The following is a 19,974-nucleotide window of genomic DNA, read 5'->3' as shown; positions in this document are numbered from 1 at the left end:
GTGTGTGTGTGTACACTACTGTACCTGTGACTGTATCGGACAGCGATGATAAGGCCCAGCTATGCAAGACAAAAAACAACAGTTTAGTAACATTGCAGGGAGTCAAAGTGAGCAAATAAAGACAATACAGATGAAATGATTTAACAGAAGTCAACAAGCATGTCCAATTGCGATACAAACAACTCAACTGAGAGTGAACAAAATGTATTTATGTAGAGGAATTATGTTTAAGCCAATCAGAGCTAATATATAAGATATAAGACCTGTCTTGTTTCTGGAACACTCTGTGATAGTGCCTTGATGCAAAGAATGTCGCCCCCTTGCTGTAAGTATAACCTATTTCACCCTCATACACCTACAGTACAGTCTTCTTCATTTGATGGAAGATTTGTAGTAATCTGTGTCCTCAGGACTGGAGCTTTGATTGATTCATTGATTGATTGAAGAATTTATTGCATAGGAAAAGGTACAGTTTCATATCAACACTGGTACAAGGTCAACTAAAAGGATAGGCCCAAGAAAGCATGTGATTTATTTAAATTGAGATTATTTTTTAAACTCATATAATATATGACAGACACAGTACTATGAAAACCAATAATGGATTATGGAACCCTTCTTCTAGTCTACACGACCCCCAACCCCATACCTTCATAGCAGCCATGGCCTGGACAGTGAGTGCCAGTCTGGTGGGGGTAAGGGCAGCTAGCATGGCATTGAACCGGCGACTCTTATTCTGGACAGGAGATGAATACACACCCTCTGCAGACACACTGCCAAACCTAGTACACATTTGGACGAGTACCCAAGGGCACAATCAGAAGCAGGCAAGGACGCAGGCACAGTTATGCAGACAAAGATACACAGAAACGTGCACATTGGTGTCTTGTAAAATTGTTACATAAACATACATACATACTGTACATACATAGACTATTTGGTGTGGGGAGCCTGGAAAGTTTGCATGGCTTTAGGCTTTAAAAACACACACGTTCCAATCACCAGCGCAAGCCAATAGTCAGAGCTTTCAGTCTCCAAATTAAACCTAATTAAAAACTCTGGATAATAGATAAACAGTATACAGTATTTTCTGGACTATAAGGCGCACCTGACTATAAGGCACACTGTCAATGAATGGTCTATTTTCAAACTGTTTTCATATATAAGGCGCACCTGACTATAAGGCGCACATAATAGACGCTACCGTTGCGTTATGCATCAAACAGATGGAGCTGTGCTAAAGGGAATGTCAATGAATGATCCATATATAAGGCGCACTGGACTATAAGGCGCACTGTAGTTTTTTGAGAAAATTAAAGGCTTTTAAGTGCGCCTTATAGTCCGGAAAATACGGTACTAGTATCGCTTGAACATCTTATCAACTGGAAATGATGATAATGATGAAGTTGGAGGAAGATGACTTATGTGGTGAGTAGCCTGATCTTCATGAACAGAACTAACAGGCCGCTGTGCCAATGTTAATTATAGCTTAAGATATTGATAAAGAGATATTGCTCTTTATCTTTTTTGCGTGCAGAAGCGCTGCGGTCATTGTGTTGTGATTGACATTTGTCCGACCTATAGTCTTCTGCAGGCAGCAGCCAGCTGGCAGGCTGAAGACACACTGTAGTGTTATTGTTTAAACTAATCAATAACATTAATGACTTTGCCTTAGTTATTAGTAAATGTATATATCTTTGTGTGTCTAGCTGTCTGCTGTGCATCTGTATGTTTTGCTATTTTAATTCATGACGTGAATACTGTATACAGTATCAATGCTTGTAAGCCTGGAGTTAACTATACATTTAACATACAGTACAGGTGTGTGTTTGTGTTACTGACTTGCTGAGCAGGTTTTCCCTGGGTATTCTGACATGGTCAAATATGAGGATGCCATTGTCCACTCCATGTAGACCTGAGTGTGAGAGATAAATAGCGAGACAGAGAGAGAAGGCAGAGAGTGAGAGATGAAAGGCACAAAGACAGTTTTTTAAATGGTCTGTGTTTGTCTGAGGCTAATCTCGCAACCCAAGCGCCATATTTCTTGTGCATGCTGCCAGTACTGGCCAAAGGAAGTAACTTACATTTTATTTTATGTTTTATATCTTTTGAAATATTTAACTTTCATGTTGTAATGAAAGTGAATGTTGGTCAGATGAGGCTGAAACCATGCCCACATTTGGATTGATATGTCATATGACCGACCTTATTCAGTCAGCCCTTACACGTCACCTCGATATATTTGTTGAAGAGCTAACACTACATTAGCAGCCATAAAAGACTGAGCAGTCTTCTGGTGTCTTTGAAATGCCCCTGAGCTATGTTGAAAACTCCAGTGTCACTGGGGGACAACCTGTGAATGTGAGAACTACAACCCTTACCTTTGGTAGCCATGACATTGTCTTAGCTTGCAGTGTTTGCAGCAAATAGCTATTTTAACTTCTGATGTATTGGTCTGGTCATATTATGATTCAGGCTGATGTAATGGCGGCTATTAATAGACCACATGGGTGTGCCAGGCTGATGTTTGCCCACAAAGTGTATCATGGGAACTGAACACTGGGAAAAATCGGAACAGAGTTAGTTTTCTCTGTCAATTTGGATTGTATCGAAATTTTAGTTTGAATAGATTAAGATAACCAACAACATTTACTGAAAGGCACATCAAAGGCATGACAGTGTCCCACATGACACCTACTGTAGAAGGTGGAGCTTGAAAGCCAATATAATTTGTTTCAGCTGGCATAGTAGACCCATAGCCAGCACTGATGACAAAAAACAAAAATAAAACAACAATGCAAAGTAGACAGACATGAGAGATAAATAAAATGTGTGAGACAGCACCTTACCTTCTTTATGTTTCATGTCAACTGTAGTTACTCCTGGGTTCATGATCCCATCAGTATCTCTGATTGGAACAATGAAGCAATGAGGACCTGGAAAGACACCCAGTCAATATATATTTATATTTATATCTATATCTACTGTATATCTACATAGTATAATTTTCCAAGCTGCCAGGGTTCGCTCATGACCTGTGTTGCCATGCCATATCCTACCTATCCTACAGTAGATCGTCTTGAACATGTGTACCTGCCGAAATGGAGTTAGTTGCTGCCATGAAATATTCGTATTAGAAAATTGCATTAAAGTTGAACTGGCGTCCCAAATATACTCCATATTTGGGAGGGTTGTCTATCCTCATTGTGTCGTCTTGGCATCAGGCGTAAACAAATCAGTCAGCTCTATATATTGGCAGTAAAGGGGGCATATACTGATGACATCAGGGATCTCCATATATGAGCATAAAGGGGACATGTACTGACAGATACAAAGATCTCCATATATGGGTATTTCAGTTGAATCGGCAATGCGACGTAGGTGTGAGGGCCGTGTAGCGTCCCGAACCTCTATATAACATCAATGAATCATAGAAAAACAATCATTAATGAAACCAGAGCAGGAAAACATCCACTCCTCTCCTGCTAACCTTGTGACTCTCCGCCTATGATCAGCTGGGCAAACACAGATGCATAGTTCCCCTTCATGGCGTTACCAATGTACATCTTCTGGGCGTCAACACTAGGTGTATGGATGATGAACTCCTGAGAGAGAGAGAGAGAGAGAGAGAGAGAGAGAGAGAGAGAGAGAGAGAGAGAGAGAGAGAGAGAGAGAGAGAGAGAGGAAAATATTTGGGGAGTTGCAGTTATTGTGCTGTGAGAATACAGTATATAACTTTGTACATATTCAATAAATAATCAATATATTAATAAATAAATAAGGAACTGTATGATAATTAAGTATAGCCTATCATTTACAAAACACCTATGTCCCCCCAAGTATACTGTAGTGGAATTTGAGAAATAATGTGAGGACAATTTACCCGGTCCTCACAGAGAAATGTGTGTGTAACTGTGTATACAAACCCACTAACCTGTGTTTGAGGGTCATAGTGAGCCTCAGTCAGGATGCCCCTCACGTTGCTCCCATGACCCCGTTCTGTCATGGCAAACATCCCAGTGAACGCCAAATCCTGACACACACACGCACACACACACACACACACACACACACACACACACACACACACACACACACACACACACACACACACACACACACACACACACACACACACACACACACACACACACACACACACACACACACACACACACAGTCAGCAATGGTATTCACATAATAACCCAATAAACACTGTTAGGATAAGAATTATGATACATAATTATGTTTGTGTATGAGTCTCATATGACCATATAATATATATATATGAACTGAACGTACAGTATGAGACCACATTTTGGTCGGATACTGTAGGGTCAGGCTAAAGATTGCAGGTCATAATAACTTTAGACTATGAAATCATGATATACTGTATAAGTCACGAGTGGTGGAAAATAACCAGCACTACGTGGCACTTTCTTCCTGTTACTTCCTTGTTATGATATAGGAACGAATCAATGAGTTCCTACTACTTCCTTGTTATGATATGGGAACAAATGAATAAGTTCCACGACTTCTTACTGTCATAACTGTACTCTTTATATACATGTTAAACTTCCATTTTGGAAGAGAGAGAATCCTCTGTCCTGCCGTTATGGTGGGGAGAGATTATCGAGCATACCACTAGGATGATATGCCCACTGCTTTGTCTTCCTTGTCTGTCTCTCTTCAATACAGCAATATAAGAAATATAGTCCTTTGGCTCTTTGTTTTATTTTAACTATGGATTTATAGATCCATATTTATCTTTAATAATTTATCTAATAAACACCCAGTGTTTAACCTATTCTTTTTAAAGGATGATAATATTTATTCAAGTATGCCATTTATATTGCAGGCATAATAATAATAATAATAAGGGTAATAATCATATTCGTGTACACTGTAGGGAGCTACAATGGAAAAAACTATGGCTCGTGGACCAACCGGTGACTTTGTACACGACTTCGTACATTTCCCATAGATTCTATGGGACTTGACCACTTGCTCCTGCCCTTCGTGTACACGGTCTGTGCCGTCTATAGTTTCTTAATGGGGGGCAGCAGAGAGCCATATGTACACAGGCCCTAGGTGGTGTCCACGACCAGTAGTTTTACATGAACCCTCAGAGGGACACTGTGGGCTTATCAAGTGGTCCGTGGTGGTTCTCAAAGTGAGGTCGGGGGACCCTCAGAGGGACACTGTGGGCTTATCCATACCTTGGCTACAGGGGGGAAATAATTAAATGTACTTTTCATCGTGCCTGTTGCTAAGGTATGGCAACATGATTGGTGTCTTGCAAGACACCAGTCATGTTGCCATACCTTAGCCTTTCCTGAACTGACGCCGCTGTGAACATGTGTACACAGCCAGCATATTACTCAATGCCAAACTTTGCACACACACTCCTTGCCTGCCAATCCACAACCTCCACCCCTCCAGGGACCCCCAGGGCTTATCTCCCGATTAGGACACTTTCCAGCATAGTGACATGCAGAACAAACTGTCCATATAGTATGGTTTACATAAAAGTCAGTTGTCTTTCACACACACACACACACACACACACACACACACACACACACACACATATATATATATACACATATATATATATATATATATATATATATATATATATATATATTTCATTTATTTATTTCATAAATATTTTTCATCACAATTGGGTTTGTGGGGAGCCATCCCTGCTTCAAGCTGTCACAGCACGGCACCAACACTTCAAACTAGTTAAAAAACCCAATACAGCAGATCTACAAGCACCTCACAGTTCTACAAGCACCTCGCACATGCCAGGGACAGAGTAGGTTGGCCTGCATAAGCCTTGCTGTCAACACACTATACTACACCACTCAGGCCACCAAGCCAGGTGTGGTCAATTAGTGCCTTCTTTTGATCAGTGGCTTCTGCTTGATGAGTGGCACCAGTCTGTCTTTGTTCCCTGGTCAGTCAAGTTCACTGGGAGAGAATGTTTCAGATCAGTGCAAGTGTAGCCTATTTGTTTTCCATTTGGACTTACTGTGTTTTGTTGGTACAGTATGCGTGCGACTAACTAATATTTCTGATAATTCCAATTTGTTTGTTGTTTAATTAGCCGGATTGTGAATGCCCTGCATTTTTCTTTCATCTTTAGAACCACACGTGTGTAACAAAACAGAGTGGTGATCATTTGGTGTGGGTGAAGAGAAGAAAAACATTTCATTAAAGGAGTAGTTCACCCCCAAAGTGACTTTTTTTCTATTGAACTCAAGTCTCCATGGCGTGAGTAATACATTGAAAAAATAAGTCATTTTGGGGGTGAACTACTCCTTGAATGTCAGTTTTGTGGTGTTTTGACTGGACACCCTGAGGATATTGCCAGATAGACAGACAGACAGACAGACAGACAGACAGACAGACAGACAGACAGACAGACAGAGAATTGTAGGCCTTGCATTTATTTGACTTGGTTCCAACAGATGGCGAAAATAGCTAATCTTCAAGCTCACAATGCCTCACTGTTTGGACAAAGAGTTGAGGCGTTACATTTTGTAAAACACAGCCTTGTGAAAATAGCAGATCTACATGCTCACAACACCTCACAACGCAGGGCGGCGTGAGCATGTAGATCTGATATTTTCACAATTTCTGCCCCTAATATTTAATTTATCATTTTAAAAGTATTAAAAAGTCCTTAAATTGTCTCTTTAGAAATGTGCAGATAGCCTCTGTATACTGTTGAGTGGAAAAACAATGTTTCACATTAAGTTAAACATTTGGGACCACCCAAGATCATTTGGAGACCCCTCTAGGGGTCCCATAGTTGAACCACTGACTTATAAGGGGAGTATGGAGACCCCTCTAGGGGTCCCATAGTTGAACCACTGACTTATAAGGGGAGTATATGAGGCTGGATCCGTCTGGAACACTGCACTAGGCTCTCGCCAGCTCTGTAGCTCTCCACACTTGAACAGTTGTGTCCTTAAATTCAATTATAATAATTAACCCCTGTATATACGGGCAATAGTTTTACATGACTTTGTGTACACAGCCAATAGTTTTACATGAACATGTTCAGGCTTTAGTACTGTACTGTCTCGTGTAGCCCAACAGAGCCCATCACAGCACAACACGGCCCACCAGAGCCCAATACAGCCTACCAGAGCCCAATAGACTCCAGCAAACCTAAGTCCAGCCCAGTCCTGCCCAATAGGAGTATAGACCAGGGAAGGGGGGTAGTTAGATGACTGCACCAGACTCCACCAGGCTGCTCCATGCTCCAGCCAGCTCTGTAGATCCTGTGTACACGGCACTCCTAACTCGAAAGGTCAAGGAAAAGGGTCGTTTTAGGCGTCAAAACAGGCCCTTTGTCCTTAAAATGAATAAAAAAATCAAAAAAATATGTTTTGTTTCAGGCAGGACACACGTTTCATATTTGAAGCATGCCCGATCTGATGGAATGGGTTTCGTGTCTCTCCGACACTTTGAACCCTTTACGATTGCGAAAAAGACACCGAAACCCGGATTTTTGTCCTTAAAATCAATAAAAAAATCTAAAAAAATCTGTTTGTTTTACGCAGGAAACACTTTTCATATTTGAAGGATGCCTGATCCGATGGAATGGGTTTCGTGTCTCTCCGACACTTTGAACCCTTTATGATTGCGAAAAAGACACGAAATTTGCTCGCCACCAACACGATTACACATTCTTTCGGATAAAAGACACTTATTCTGACTTACTTTTTGACGCTGAATCCAACAAACCCGGTCTCGTGTCTCTACGACACTCCTAACTCGAAAGGTCAAGGAAAAAGCCACTGTGTACACAGGCAATAGTTTTACATGACTGTGTACACGGCCAATAGTTTTACATGAACATGTCTAGGCTTTAGTACTGTACTGCCTCGTATAGCCCAACAGAGCCCAGCACAGAACAGCACAGCCCACCAGAGCCCAATACAGCCCCCCAGAGCCCAACAGAGTCCAGCAAACCTAAGTCCAGCCCAGTCCTGCCGAGTAGGAGTATAGACCGGGGAAAGGGGGTAGTTAGATGACTCCACCAGGCCATTACTGTCCAGATCTGGCTTGAATAGGCCAGACCAGGGTAGACAGGACTGCACCAGACTCCACCAGGCTGCTCCAGCCAGCTCTGTAGATCCTTGCACATGCGATTAACCACTGTGTACACGGGCATTAGTTTTAAGTTTTACATGAACCCTCAGAGGGACACTGTGGGCTTATCAAGTGGTCCATGGCCGGTTCTCAAAGTGAGGTCGGGGGGCCCACAGTGTCCCTCTGAGGGGACACGGCACAGACCGTGTACACGAAGGGCAGGAGCAAGTGTTCAAGTCCCATAGAATCTATGGGAAATGTACACAGGCGTGTACAAAGTCACCAGTAGTTTTACATGAACCCTCAGAGGGACACTGTGGGCTTATCAAGTGGTCCATGGCCGGTTCTCAAAGTGAGGTCGGGGGGCCCACAGTGTCCCTCTGAGGGGACACGGCACAGACCGTGTACACGAAGGGCAGGAGCAAGTGTTCAAGTCCCATAGAATCTATGGGAAATGTACACAGGCGTGTACAAAGTCACCAGTAGTTTTACATGAACCCTCAGAGGGACACTGTGGGCTTATCAAGTGGTCCATGGTCGGTTCTCAAAGTGAGGTCGGGGACCCTCAGAGGGACACTGTGGGCTTATCAAGTGGTCCATGGTCGGTCCTCAAAGTGAGGTCGGGGGACCCTCAGAGGGACACTGTGGGCTTATCAAGTGGTCCATGGTCGGTTCTCAAAGTGAGGTCGGGGGCCCACAGTGTCCCTCTGAGGGGACACGGCACAGACCGTGTACACGAAGGGCAGGAGCAAGTGTTCAAGTCCCATAGAATCTATGGGAAATGTACACAGGCGTGTACAAAGTCACCAGTAGTTTTACATGAACCCTCAGAGGGACACTGTGGGCTTATCAAGTGGTCCATGGTCGGTTCTCAAAGTGAGGTCGGGGGACCCTCAGAGGGACACTGTGGGCTTATCAAGTGGTCCATGGCCGGTTCTCAAAGTGAGGTCGGGGGGCCCACAATGTCCCTCTGAGGGGACACGGCACAGATTGTGTACACGAAGGGCAGGAGCAAGTGTTCAAGTCCCATAGAATCTATGGGAAATGTACACAGGCGTTTACAAAGTCTCTGAGTGTCCCACCAGGCTGGAGCAGCCTGGTGTTGTCTGGTGCAGTCCTGTCTACCCTAGTCTGGCCTATTCAAGCCAGATCTGGACAGTAATGGCCTGGTGGAGTCATCTAACTACCCCCTTTCCCCGGTCTATACTCCTACTCGGCTGGGCTGGACTTAGGTTTGCTGGACTCTGTTGGGCTCTGGGGGGCTGTATTGGGCTCTGGTGGGCTGTGCTGTTCTGTGCTGGGCTCTGTTGGGCTATACGAGGCAGTACAGTACTAAAGCCTAGACATGTTCATGTAAAACTATTGGCTGTGTACACAAAGTCATGTAAAACTATTGCCCGTATATACAGGGGTTAATTATTATAATTGAATTTAAGGACACAACTGTTCAAGTGTGGAGAGCTACAGAGCTGGCGAGAGCCTAGTGCAGTGTTCCAGACGGATCCAGCCTCATATACTCCCCTTATAAGTCAGTGGTTCAACTATGGGACCCCTAAAGGGGTCTCCATACTCCCCTTATAAGTCAGTGGTTCAACTATGGGACCCCTAGAGGGGTCTCCAAATGATCTTGGGTGGTCCCAAATGTTTAGCTTAATGTGAAACATTGTTTTTCCACTCAACAGTATACAGAGGCTATCTGCACATTTCTAAAGAGACAATTTAAGGACTTTTTAATACTTTTAAAATGATAAATTAAATATTAGGGGCAGAAATTGTGAAAATATCAGATCTACATGCTCACGCCGCCCTGCGTTGTGAGGTGTTGTGAGCATGTAGATCTGCTATTTTCACAAGGCCGTGTTTTACAAAATGTAACGCCTCAACTCTTTGTCCAAACAGTGAGGCATTGTGAGCTTGAAGATTAGCTATTTTCGCCATCTGTTGGAACCAAGTCAAATAAATGCAAGGCCTACAATTCTCTGTCTGTCTGTCTGTCTGTCTGTCTGTCTGTCTGTCTGTCTGTCTGTCTATCTATCTGGCAATATGTTCAGGGTGTCCAGTCAAAACACCACAAAACTGACATTCAAGGAGTAGTTCACCCCCAAAATGACTTATTTTTTCAATGTATTACTCACGCCATGGAGACTTGAGTTCAATAGAAAAAAAGTCACTTTGGGGGTGAACTACTCCTTTAATGAAATGTTTTTCTTCTCTTCACCCACACCAAATGATCACCACTCTGTTTTGTTACACACGTGTGGTTCTAAAGATGAAAGAAAAATGCAGGGCATTCACAATCCGGCTAATTAAACAACAAACAAATTGGAATTATCAGAAATATTAGTTAGTCGCACGCATACTGTACCAACAAAACACAGTAAGTCCAAATGGAAAACAAATACACTTGCACTGATCTGAAACATTCTCTCCCAGTGAACTTGACTGACCAGGGAACAAAGACAGACTGGTGCCACTCATCAAGCAGAAGCCACTGATCAAAAGAAGGCACTAATTGACCACACCTGGCTTGGTGGCCTGAGTGGTGTAGTATAGTGTGTTGACAGCAAGGCTTATGCAGGCCAACCTACTCTGTCCCTGGCATGTGCGAGGTGCTTGTAGATCTGTGAGGTGCTTGTAGATCTGCTGTATTGGGTTTTTTAACTAGTTTGAAGTGTTGGTGCCGTGCTGTGACAGCTTGAAGCAGGGATGGCTCCCCACAAACCCAATTGTGATGAAAAATATTTATGAAATAAATAAATGAAATATATATATATATATATATATATATATATATATATATATATATATATATATGTGTATATATATATATATATATGTGTGTGTGTGTGTGTGTGTGTGTGTGTGTGTGTGTGTGTGAAAGACAACTGACTTTTATGTAAACCATACTATATGGACAGTTTGTTCTGCATGTCACTATGCTGGAAAGTGTCCTAATCGGGAGATAAGCCCTGGGGGTCCCTGGAGGGGTGGAGGTTGTGGATTGGCAGGCAAGGAGTGTGTGTGCAAAGTTTGGCATTGAGTAATATGCTGGCTGTGTACACATGTTCACAGCGGCGTCAGTTCAGGAAAGGCTAAGGTATGGCAACATGACTGGTGTCTTGCAAGACACCAATCATGTTGCCATACCTTAGCAACAGGCATGATGAAAAGTACATTTAATTATTTCCCCCCTGTAGCCAAGGTATGGCAGCTGCCATAGCTTGCCATACCCAATTGACGCCCCTGCATGTTCACCTCCAGTAGGTTGGGAAAGTAGCCTGCCACCCTGTGGAAATAGGCTTGAACTGCAAGATAGGACCCTAAAACAAATAAAATGGAATAAAAAAGCATCCGTAAGACGGATGGGCGAACAAGTGGTGTCCATACGTAGATGGGGTCCCAGAGGACATGTAGAGCCCACCCCCTTATTTTTCACGCCCCCAGGGAACACACAGCGGGGTTTGGAAATTTGTCGTGTACACCAGCCCTAGGACCTCGGCTTCGTGGACCGATTTAACGATAGGGGTAACAATAATAATAATAATAATAATAATGTGGGTAAACATACAGTGACAGGCAGGTACCATGTGTCTTTCTGTTCTGGACTTCCCAGGTTGGTGACAGCTCCCCCATACAACCCACACACCACTCCTAGCTGGGACACAGAGACCACAATGGTTTGATAATGACATGAACACAGTGAATGAACATCTGTGTGTGTGTGTGTGTGTGTGTGTGTGTGTGTGTGTGTGTGTGTGTGTGTGTGTGTGTGTGTGTGTGTGTGTGTGTGTGTGTGTGTGTGTGTGCTCGTGTGTGCGTACGTGGTGTGCGCGTTAAAGGTACACAGGTTTTCCTTTTGTCTTGCAGTGAAGGGAATTTGGACTGTGGACATTACAAAAGGACTTGGCAATCACTTTACATGATGACGAACATCATGACTGTTTGTTGTTGTGATTGGACTCGGAACATCTCAAATTTTACTCCTAAAGTATTGGAACTTTGCTTGGAAGAATTATAACAAATGCAAGTAATTGCAACTGTATTTACAAAAATTGTAACCGAATAGCATAGCAGTCCAATTAATTGAAGGACAGTAAGCGTTAAATATGTTTACAAAAGTTGCATCTGTATAAAAAAAAAACTGACCACTGTCTGTGAGTTGATTAACTTCATTCTGCTAAAAAGAGGTTCAGTTACACAGAAATGTGTTCATTGTTAAAGCAGAAATAGAATGCACCGAAAGACAGTGTTAAATCAGTAGGGCTTGGTGCTTAATACATAATGGTATGACAATCCTTCTGTCAAACTTTACCCCCTGCTCTGTGACCACTGGTCAATGACACTGATAATCAGCTGTTGACTGCAACCAGGTTGTTATCACTGTCTTTGGTCTAACCTATTGGAACCAATAAGAGGTTTGTTTGTACATTGGTGTTACATAAAAGATAGGAGTACGCACACAAATCCAAACCCCATAAGGGGCAGGTGCTGGGCCTTAAGGCCTCTCCATACTTCGACCGAAATGTTCAGTGAGTTGTGTTTTCCGACGTGCAAATTTCCGAACTCTCGTTCGGTCCAATGCTTTTCAGAAGTCCAGAGGGATATAATTTTATGGTAGAAAAGGACCTTATGACCGAAAACGGCGGTTTCGGACAAAGTATGGAGAGGCCTTTAAAAAATAAGTTGACACTGGAGCTCTGCAGTGTGTTGTTTTGTTTGTTTGTCTCGTACAGTGGTGTCATAGCCGGAACAAAACTATAACCAAAAGGTCCTAAGCTGAGGCTCAATCTATCCAGCAACAACTTGGATACAGTATCATAATGTCCTTGACAAAGGGAATGAACTCCTCATTATAAATCATTCTGGATTCTCACATAAAGTTAGGCAAATTGCATTTGCATTTAACCTTTGGCTGTGAAAATACACCCTGTCTTGACATGACACTATAGCTGTCGTCACACACTGCAGTGCACAAGAGAGATACATGTAACCAAATATAATAACCAAGGTAAACAAGTATCACTTGGACATTATGTAAATCAATGTTTGGTCAACAGATCCCTTATCTACCGTATATCTTGGTTTGTGGGTGTGGTTTGTCTGTGTGTGTGTGTGTGTGTGTGTGTGTGTGTGTGTGTGTGTGTGCGTGCGTGCGTGCGTGCGTGCGTGCGTGCGTGCGTGCGTGCGTGCGTGTGGGCGTGCACGTCGTACCTTCACCCCTGTGGCCAGGTCCGCGGAACATATGAGCTCTGTGAGGCTCATGCTTTTAGCTATGAAGCCTGGTTGTTTCTCTTTTACCTAGAAAGAAAGAAAGAAAGAAAGAAAGAAAGAAAGAAAGAAAGAAAGAAAGTAAAACATAGTACTAATCACCAGTTGGTTCCTTATTTTAAGCTCTTATAGCAGTTATGCAGACTGCAGACTTGCAGTCAATCTGAGTTTTTGTATTCCAAAATCTTGTGTCATCATCAATGATACCTACCTGGTTTTTGAGGTGCTGTCTCATTAGAGGGGACTGAATGAAATAACGAACTCTCTCCATCGTCAAGTCTCTGTTCTGGTCCAGTGTCAGGTCATAGCTATGGAAAATGGAATAATTAATGGCTTGTTTAATTAAAGTTTGGTGAACTGCTGATGTGTATTTTCTAAGCTGTCAATATCAAATAAGACTGTCAATATACTGTAAAGCTCAGAGAAAAGACAGAATTGGAGGCACAGGTCTGCTGGGATGAAAGTTATTTAACTTCTCGACAAAGTTAAAAATAGGAAATGGTTATTGTGTCTTTTAATCAATGACTCTTTTGACTGTCCAAATCGGTATTTAAAAAAATATATTTGGGGGATATTATTATTGGCTTAATGGACTGGAGCTTAGTAGTGTGATGCGTGCCAAGTAAGTAATGGATCCAGAAGATCCACCACCACAATTACAACACAACTGCTTGCATGCACATGATGTTTGTATAATGGAATATTCTTTTAAGGTTTAAAGCTAACTTAATTTTTTGATCAGTGGTGTAAAATAACTAAGTACATTTACTTTGTACTTAAGTACAATTTTGAGGTATTTGTACTTTACGTGATTATTTCCTATTTCCAATACTTTTAATTATAAACACTATAATTATTTGATAACTAGTTACTTTGCATATTTTGATTATTTTACAAAAACATATATTAACCACTTCAGCTCTTATATGGCTACATTTCGGCCATTTGAAAATAGCCGATCTACAAGCTCACAATTGTCACGATGCAATGCATTGTGAGCTTGCATATCTGCTATTTTAGATTTAGGCCTATTAGATTTATTATAACCTAAACCTATATACATATACACACACACACACACACACACACACACCCACACACACACACACACACACACACACACACATTTATTTATTTATTATTATTATTATTATTATTATTCATTTGAAAACTTGTGACATGGGACATACTGCATAATGAGTACTTTCTACTATACTGTTGTACTTTGTTTTAGCCAAGTACATTTTTAATACCAAATATCTACTTGTAACAGAGTAGGCCTACAGCTACATCTACATGCAGTATTTATTGATACTTTTACTTTTAAGTAAAATATTTTAGTACTTTTTCCACCACTGCAACACAGCTGCTTTGCATGCACATTATACGTTTGTCACCAGCATTTACTGATGGAATAGTAATAATACTTGAGCTAATTTAATTTTGCAATGCGTATCGGTGAACTGTACCGTCATGAAACTACCTTTTCCTATGCAAACTTCTAATAAAGTCTTCAATCAATCAATCAATCAATCAATCAAGGTACAGTAAAAGTACAGTAAGGAGCAAAGTACAGTAGAGTAAAGGTACAGTCAAGAGGAAGCATAATAATAACCTGCTGGTGTGAAACAGCTCACATCGTGAAATATCTTCACGTAGTTGATCTTTTTCTTGCCAGAATTCCCCATCCAGATATCTGGACAGAGTGGTGGAAGCCTCTGTTGTTGTTTCTGATGTCGTCATCATGCCAGTGTATTGTCAAAAAGTACAGTAGAAAGAAACAGCGAGACGGAATGTGAATAGCTGTTGCCTGTGGGCTGCTGCATGCGACGCTTCCGTATTGATGTGACGTAGTTATTACTGATAGTGCTCTGTTTACGCAGCTGAGTCTCATATAGGCCTACAGTCTGTGTCACACACATCTGGATTTTGTTTTTTACACGCTTCGCTTATCAAGTCGCACTTAAAAAGTAAAGCAATATTTTCTGTTTAGTGGACTTCAAAATAAGTTCACCAATATTGACGAATAATAGTATTTTCTTATTCATAACAAACAAATTGAAAAAGCACTATAAAATTGTCGCTTCACTGTCCTCTAGAGACCCCCCAAATAAAATAAAAAACACCCTGTTCCCGACCGACCCACAGGTTGAGAACCCAAGCAGTGCTAACCTAATACAGAGTTGCTCCTGGTGGGGGCGCTGCTGGCTCCAGGCTTGCTGTCGTTCTTCTGCGTAGCGGAAGAACCATAACGGCAGACCGTTTCCGTATCCGCTCTCGACCCGATCCTGGGATTGTGTAAGTGTCCTTCTCGTGACCCGCCACAGAGGGCGCCATATACTTGCTTACCAGATACTCAATTCGTTCACGAGTCTTCCCCCCTCCTTCTGTCATTTGCTGTCAGCAAGCATGGCTTCTGCAGCGGTAGCTCTCGTACAGGGGGCGAGCAGGGGCTTGGGACTTGAATTTTGTAAACACATTTTAAGAAACAAAAGTGCCGCTGCTGTCGTCGCGACGTGTCGGGCCCCAGAAGGAGCGACAGAGCTGCTGGGGTTGGCCGCCCAACACCCGCACAGGGTGACGGTTCTGAGAGTGGACGTGAACAGAGAGGAGGAGATCAGAGGCGCCGCAGAGGAGGTCAAGCAGAGGTTCGGTAAAGTGGATCTGATCATTAATGCCTCGGCGATGCTTCATCCCTCCGGTAAAGGAGAGACTAGTTTGAGAGATGTCTCTGCCCAGGTGAGATCAGTTTGGAGATATTTTACACATTGTTTTAACGGTGTTATTAACCCAGAGAGTGTGTACATAATAAGACTGACAGGATTTTACTGTAGACATTGATTGAGGATATAAAGCATGACAATCTGGTCTTCTGTCTAGCTCTATGGAAAATGTCTTCACTCAATTTAGTAGACCTTGTATCTGAAATGTAGACTACTGTCCTGTACTATTCTTATGCAATCTTCTAATAAAGTATTCAATCAATCAATCAATCAATCAATCAAGCTTGATTGGTTGACATCAGTCCTTTTCAGAACACCCAGCCATTCATTCATTTTAATGTATATATTGTCATTTATAAATTCATATCTTGTAAGTTAACTCTGCATTTAAATCTGATATACTGTAAGCTATTCTGATACATATTACTTGTGCATCTCCTCTGGCAGGGCATCATTTCCACTCTGACCACCAACACAGTGGGTCCACTGGTGATGGCCAAGTACTTCGCCCCCCTTCTCCAGAGAGGAGCAGGAGGGTTTGGTCTTCAACCTCCAGAGAAAGCCAAGCACCACAGCGGCATCATTGTCAACATCACAGCCAAAGTGGGCTCCATAGGTGATAATGGTACGGAACAGTCACAATGAAATAACTTGTTTAGTTCCTTTTAAAGAAGATTGGGCAATCCACCTCCTTTTTATGCGTTCTAGCGAAACAGACTTAGTGAAGATACAGAAAATACAACTTGGGGATTTGACCCTCGGCTAACAGAGATATGTAGGCTTCTGTTGGTCCAGAGATGAGGGGCCCTATCCCCTAATCATTTTTGCAATGTTTTACTATTTTGAAAAAAACGTTTTTAGTTAGTAGTTAAAACGTGTCGATGTGGATCGGCTATTTGAAGTATTAAAAATGTTATTCAAAATAGTAAATAGCTAACATGTTATGTTAAGTAACCACACAGCATGGATTTGAGTCATACTGTACATAATGTACCTGAAGTTGAAAAGGCCATGTTTATCTATATCTATATCTATATCACAACGCAATTGTTTGCTTCTCTATCTCTCAAAGTCCAAGGTCAGTGCCCAAAGATGCTAATATGTGCCCACTGCCCAAGCTATATACGGTACATTGTGTATAGATGTAATCAGTTACAGCTCCTCTCTTGTCCAGGTCTTGGTGGGTGGTACAGCTACAGAATGTCCAAAGCAGCTCTCAACATGGCCACCAGAAACCTGTCTATAGAGTTGGCACGCAGTCGACCAAAGGTAGTTTATCCAATCATCGTCTATCAAACATATCATTTTCCGAATGTCTGTCTGAGTGTCTGTCTGTCTGTCTGTCTGTCTGTCTGTCTGTCTGTCTGTCTGTCTGTCTGTCTGTCACAGCTTTTCTCCTCAGTGGCTGGAGCAATTGATCTGAAATCGCATCACCATTAGCATATGACCACACCTGACATAACTGTGAAGCCCGTTTGTCACTTTCACAAATCATATGCTGTATATTAGCTTTTTTTATGGTGTATCTACTATCTATTCTATCTATCTAGCATGAGGCAACATGTTGTGTGTGTGTGTGTGTGTGTGTGTGTGTGTGTGTGAGTGTGTGTGTGTGTGTGTGTGTGTGTGTGTGTGTGTGTGTGTGTGTGTGTGCAGGCGGGGTTGGGGGTTGTCTGGCCCTGTTACAGATGTTGTCCAAAAATCATGCAGATCGGTACACAGTATCTCTGTAACCATTAAACGAAACGGGTATTTCTTACATTGATGCTCCTACATACCGTATTATCATGCAAGCACCAGTTAAAGTTACTTTCCATCCCTCATATACTGTGTGCACAGTGCACATCATTTCGGATCTCATATCTTTGAACGGGTAAGGGCTAGTTATCATAAACATACACATTTGGGACTTGCTAAATTGAACACCAGCCTATCAGGCTACATTGAAAGCTACTTTCTATATGCAGTCTATATTGCCCTTGCTATTGGAGTGTTGGTGTGGTGATTATAATGGTTATAGTCGCTCAGTCAGTGGTTGACAGCTATGGGCCTTTCTGTATTGAGTTATGTTCTCCCCATGTTCAGTTGGGTTTCCTTCCACACCACAAGACAGGCATGTGAAGGACATACCAGCTTGTACTGGTTGGTCCCTTACTCCCTTGGGCTGCCCACTGCTCATAAAAGTTAGGATGGGCCCAACAAAGAGTCTGAATTATTGGCTCATATCTGGCTCATCAAAAATACACATAATTATAATTACAGATAGGATTTCTGATTGACTTGTTATCATTTGCCCTCATTTCTAGGTGGTGTGTGTGTCTTTACACCCGGGCACTGTCAACACAGACCTTTCCCGGCCGTACCACAGGAACGTTCCCAAGGACAAGCTCTTTAGCACCGAACACTCTGTTAACTTTCTGATGGGCATCATTGACACTCTGAACATAGAGAAGACGGGCAAGGCCTACAACTGGGATGGAACTGAACTGCCTTGGTAGATGGGTGGACAGACAGACAGACAGACAGACAGACAGGCAGAGAGATTGATGGATATTATGTCGATATTACATCATGGGAAATATATTTGATGTCTGGTGCTCTTTTGCTAAAAGTGATTTTATTATAATTTTTTGCTTCTAATCCTCAGTGCTTTAAGAACATGTTCTCAGCACTGTCAGGAATGTTCAATCTAGAAGCTGGTGCTGTAATGAGAAGTTGTGAAACACATAGACCGGGAGTGTCACTGCTACCTCACTATCAAATACCGGTAGGCATACAGATAGAAGAGATTGTTTTACTACCTCACACATAAACCCAGTGATTAGAATCATGTATAATTATGTGCAATTACAATTTCTATTAATTATACTTATACAATACACTGTTCCTTTGTACTGTGTGTGTGTGCTAATAGCATTCCTATTAAGTAAAAGCAAATATTGTTCCTTTGTGTAAGTGTGTCATATATAATCTGTGTCACTGCACTGAAGAGAACTTTTTACATTTCACTCATTAGTAGAAAGTTTTAATTGGTTGACAAACTCCAGGTGGGCCTCTTCCCCTGAAGCCATGGAGTTACCTGATCAGCTATTGGAGTGGTTCAATACTGTATGTTATGGAAATGCAGGACATTTATTAGAATGAATATTATATTAATAAAAGTGCCTTTTTCAGTAATAGTTTTGTCATGGAAATGGCAATGATATCCTATTTGAAACATTAAAATCAGTTAAATATATCTGATGCATTGACAAGGTGTCCATGTGCTATTCCTTATGGCATTGTGTTTGTGTGACTGTGTATAATGTGTTTAGGAGTACATGATAGTGACAAATACAAATTAAATTTCAATTCAATTCAAAGGTCCTACTTTTCAAGATTTTATAAATCCAACATTCTTACAGAACATAATATAAATCCCCCTTTTCTAGAGAATAATTAGCCCGGGAAAAATACCCACTTTTATCTGAAGTTGATGCCTCACACACCAGATACAAACATAAGAAACATACATACATCAATGCAGTAGCAGCACAAAGTGAAAAGGGTATCAGTTGTGTCACCAAGAAAGACAGCCTGCATTGGGGAGGAAAGAGTAGGATGGGTAGAGCAATGTACTAAAACAGCATGCTGCATGATGATTAGAGAGTCAGGTCCCTTCAGGACAATGTCAATTCAGTCCCAGACAGACGGTATCCTCAAATAGCATTCTTTATCTTCAACCAGCCTTAAAAATAGTGTGCTTCCTCAACAGTGTGTTTGGGAATTTGGACAGGGGTTGCAATGAGGTGTCTGTTGGGGGCTTCTAAGATCCAGGGACATGACACTGGTCCTGTATATGAATGGCACACCAATTGTGGGGAACTGCTAGGGT

At 41.9% G+C, this 19,974-nt stretch overlaps 2 protein-coding genes across 2 annotated transcripts in view; one reads left to right on the top strand and one right to left on the bottom strand.

Moving 5' to 3' along the window:
- The window catches only part of acoxl (acyl-CoA oxidase-like), a 53,468-nt gene extending 38,277 nt beyond the window's left edge, over positions 1-15,191 (bottom strand). The window contains exons 1-10 of the mRNA XM_080741005.1: positions 14,993-15,191; positions 13,589-13,685; positions 13,321-13,407; positions 11,678-11,764; positions 3,935-4,033; positions 3,491-3,605; positions 2,850-2,936; positions 1,843-1,915; positions 650-782; positions 25-59 (exon numbers count right to left, since the gene is read on the bottom strand). Coding sequence (XP_080597131.1) covers positions 25-59; positions 650-782; positions 1,843-1,915; positions 2,850-2,936; positions 3,491-3,605; positions 3,935-4,033; positions 11,678-11,764; positions 13,321-13,407; positions 13,589-13,685; positions 14,993-15,123 — 944 coding nt within the window. The 5' untranslated portion in view covers positions 15,124-15,191. The remainder of the gene's footprint in view (positions 1-24; positions 60-649; positions 783-1,842; positions 1,916-2,849; positions 2,937-3,490; positions 3,606-3,934; positions 4,034-11,677; positions 11,765-13,320; positions 13,408-13,588; positions 13,686-14,992) is intronic.
- A 595-nt stretch (positions 15,192-15,786) lies between these two features.
- LOC308296545 (C-signal) lies at positions 15,787-19,255 on the top strand (the record flags this gene model as incomplete). The annotated part of the gene is made up of 4 exons (XM_080739840.1): positions 15,787-16,116; positions 16,548-16,725; positions 17,275-17,369; positions 18,407-19,255. 4 exons carry the CDS (start codon positions 15,787-15,789, stop codon positions 18,596-18,598), a joined length of 795 nt encoding a protein of 264 aa, XP_080595966.1. The 3' UTR covers positions 18,599-19,255.
- Positions 19,256-19,974: the final 719 nt, after the last annotated feature.

The sequence above is a fragment of the Nannobrachium achirus genome (assembly GCF_963921795.1).
Source record: "Nannobrachium achirus genome assembly, chromosome: 13".
NCBI lineage: Eukaryota > Metazoa > Chordata > Actinopteri > Myctophiformes > Myctophidae > Nannobrachium > Nannobrachium achirus.
This window is presented reverse-complemented; position numbering and strand designations above follow the sequence as displayed.